The 2,653-nt window shown below is 63.2% G+C and overlaps 1 protein-coding gene across 1 annotated transcript in view; it reads left to right on the top strand.

Moving 5' to 3' along the window:
• The first annotated feature begins 53 nt into the window (after positions 1–53).
• Positions 54–2,653, top strand: part of LOC113206455 (uncharacterized) — a 12,381-nt gene continuing 9,781 nt past the window's right edge. Inside the window, exon 1 of the mRNA XM_026422554.2 lies at positions 54–387. Within this exon, the coding sequence (XP_026278339.2) occupies positions 163–387 (225 nt within the window). The 5' untranslated portion in view covers positions 54–162. The remainder of the gene's footprint in view (positions 388–2,653) is intronic.

The raw sequence follows: 2,653 nt of genomic DNA, 5'->3' as shown, positions 1-2,653 counted from the left end.
GGGGGGCGCTCCGCCCTGGTGCGGTAGCGGAGCGAGCCGCGGGCAACAGTGCATCCTCAACCTCCCTACCGCGCGCGTCGAAGGGCCCAAGCCACGGAGCCGTCGTCGTCCCGCCGTCCAGCGCCGCCGCGTGTTCGAGTGTGTGTGTGCGCGCGCGCCTGCATGCGCGAGTGTGTGTGTGCTGCTCACCACCGGCTCACCGCCCCGCCCCGCCCACTGCCCCGCTCGCCGCCCCGCTCGCCGCCCTATGAGCAGGGGAGGATGCCGGCGATGAGGCGAGCGCTGCCGGCGTCCTGGCCGGGGTCCTGGACCTGGTCCTTGGGCTGGACCGTCACCCTGAAGGAGGTGTCCGCCGCGCTGCTGCTCGTCGTCTGCTTCGCCTCCTCGGTGAGTCGCAGTCAAGATCATCCGCGCCGATCGTGACCGCGGATCCATTTTCGTTCAGGCTCAAGCGTCTAACCCTAACCTTCCCAATTCTCCCGTCTATACACCCTGCGAGCAGGCGTTTCTGCCTTGGATGCACTTGGATTGCATTTTAAGAGGAGGGGGCTTTCATTGGGTTCAAGAACCCCTCACCGCACCTTAGCGTGCATGCGGTCACGCTGCTCACAGTTCCTGTCCCGACTGCGACTCCACTTGGTGCCGAGGATAGCGAGACATGGTAGTGTCATTTATTTTTACCTTTTTTGTCGTTGTGTTGGTTTTTTTGTTGCTTTCTTTTGCGTGCGCCCGTTTACCTACTCTGCAGGCAGATCCACAACTGTATCCCGAACCCCACCTGCTTGAAACAGAGTTGGCTGGCTAGGGCCCGGGATTGACAGAACTGTGAGAGAGGGTACATGGGTGAAAAGGGTCACACGTTTCCCACTCTGCTCTGTAGCTAGAGTAGAACAAAGATTACGAATGCTACACGCGCGGCAGGTGGCTCATTTCGTCCCCCGTTTGCAACGCCGTGACCTGGGTCTCCAAAGTGTACGCCGAGCAGGTCGCGTACGCCGTTGTCCCCACCCGGGGACCCGCGGAGACCGGACCGCCCCCGCCGCGCTCGCCGTGGTAGTCGTCCTCGTTGACAACCGTCCGGCCACATCAGTGCCTTTCCTTCGCCTCCCGCACTTCATCTATCATTTCCCACGTTCCGTTCCCGCGCGGCGGATTCCTCTTTCCGTTAATGACTCAACTTTTAGAATTCCTCCGGCGGCGGCTGTCGATCCCCGCTAGCGGCGGCGCCGCAGTCCTACCCTCCCTCTGCAGCGTCTCGCGTCCCGTCCCGCTCGTCAGGCGAATGGCGAGGCGGGGCGGCACTTCACTTACCCTCCCCCTCCCCACCCCACCCCCTTTCTCCTCGACACGCACTCGACTCGGTCTCGGACGATGGAAATGACACTGCGAGCTGGTTCCTACCGCCGGGACCGACCGCTTTACCCCCGTTTATTCCCTTGCTGCTCTTTTTTTCTTTCTCTCGAATACTCCTGTGGTATACTCTTTTTTAGGTCTATCTCTCTCTCCCCCCCTCCCCCTCTCCGTTTTCACACCGTATCGGATCTGACCGCTCTCATCCGGCGCGCCACCTCTTTACGACGAGTGGGCCAAAGTGTTTTCCCTCTTTTTTTTCCCCGCCCGATGAGCGCCGCGACGACACCGTCGCGAGGGCGGCGGGGGCGGCGGGGGCGGCGGCGCGGACGGTTCACCACCAACTTCCGGGCGGCGGCGGCGGCGGCATCATAGCGGGGAAGGTTAATCGCGCTGCGATCGGTAGCCTACATTTTGCACCAGAGCCAGAGAGACGGGAAGCGCGTATTTTGACGCGCGGGGTTGGCACTGCCGGTGGCGATCGGGCCGGGCCTGTACCGTTAAGGACCGTCTGGCCGCCCAACCCCCTTTGGAAGATCCGACGAGACGAGGACGGCGTCGTCGTCGTCCTCGTTGGTGGCGGTGCGGCGTCCGCCCTTGCATCAGCTCGGCACCCACGAATAGAATCCTATACTCAACGGCCCACCAGGTCGTAACGTTGGAGGAAGGCATCGAGATTGGCGTCATTCCGTAAAACTACAGCAGGTGTGTCAGAACTCTTTCGTGTGTCAGGGCTAGGACACCGTCGGGTTTGCTTACTCACTCCACCCGTAAGGCGCCATACCCCACAGGGCATGCAAACCCATAACACTGTTGTGACACCCGCGCCCTAGCTCCCTCCTGCATAAGAGTGCACACCCCTGGGTCGTGGCCCTCTCGTCGCCCTCCCCGAGTCCCCCCGCCCCGCCTGCGGCACGCCGCGTGCGCGCCGGCGGCGGCGCCGAGCGAAGTGACTCGGGCGCGTCGATACCGATATGCTAGGCGTGCCGGCGGGTATGCGTTTGAGGCCCGGCAGCGCCGAGCCGCTCTGTGCGTTTACTGGTTAAGAAGCCCCCCTCCCTCCTCCCTCCGCCTCCTTTGCCGGCGGCGGCGGCCGTTCCTTCCTCCGGCGCGAACAATCGCAAAACGCTCCCGTATTACGTTATTTACAATCTCGGGCGCTGCTGCTGCTGCTGCGCGGCGCTTTGGTGCTCGTGCGTCCTGCTGCAGGGTAACGGGCGTGTCACCAGCACACGGCTCCTCGCCTCCTAGGCTAGGCCACATGCTGGGGGGCTTTGAGCCTGCCGCTGATTAGCGGGGGGGG

The sequence above is a fragment of the Frankliniella occidentalis genome, unplaced genomic scaffold (genome assembly GCF_000697945.3).
Source record: "Frankliniella occidentalis isolate FOCC.00 unplaced genomic scaffold, Focc_3.1 Scaffold1577, whole genome shotgun sequence".
In the NCBI taxonomy this organism is placed as follows: Eukaryota; Metazoa; Arthropoda; class Insecta; order Thysanoptera; family Thripidae; genus Frankliniella; species Frankliniella occidentalis.
This window is presented reverse-complemented; position numbering and strand designations above follow the sequence as displayed.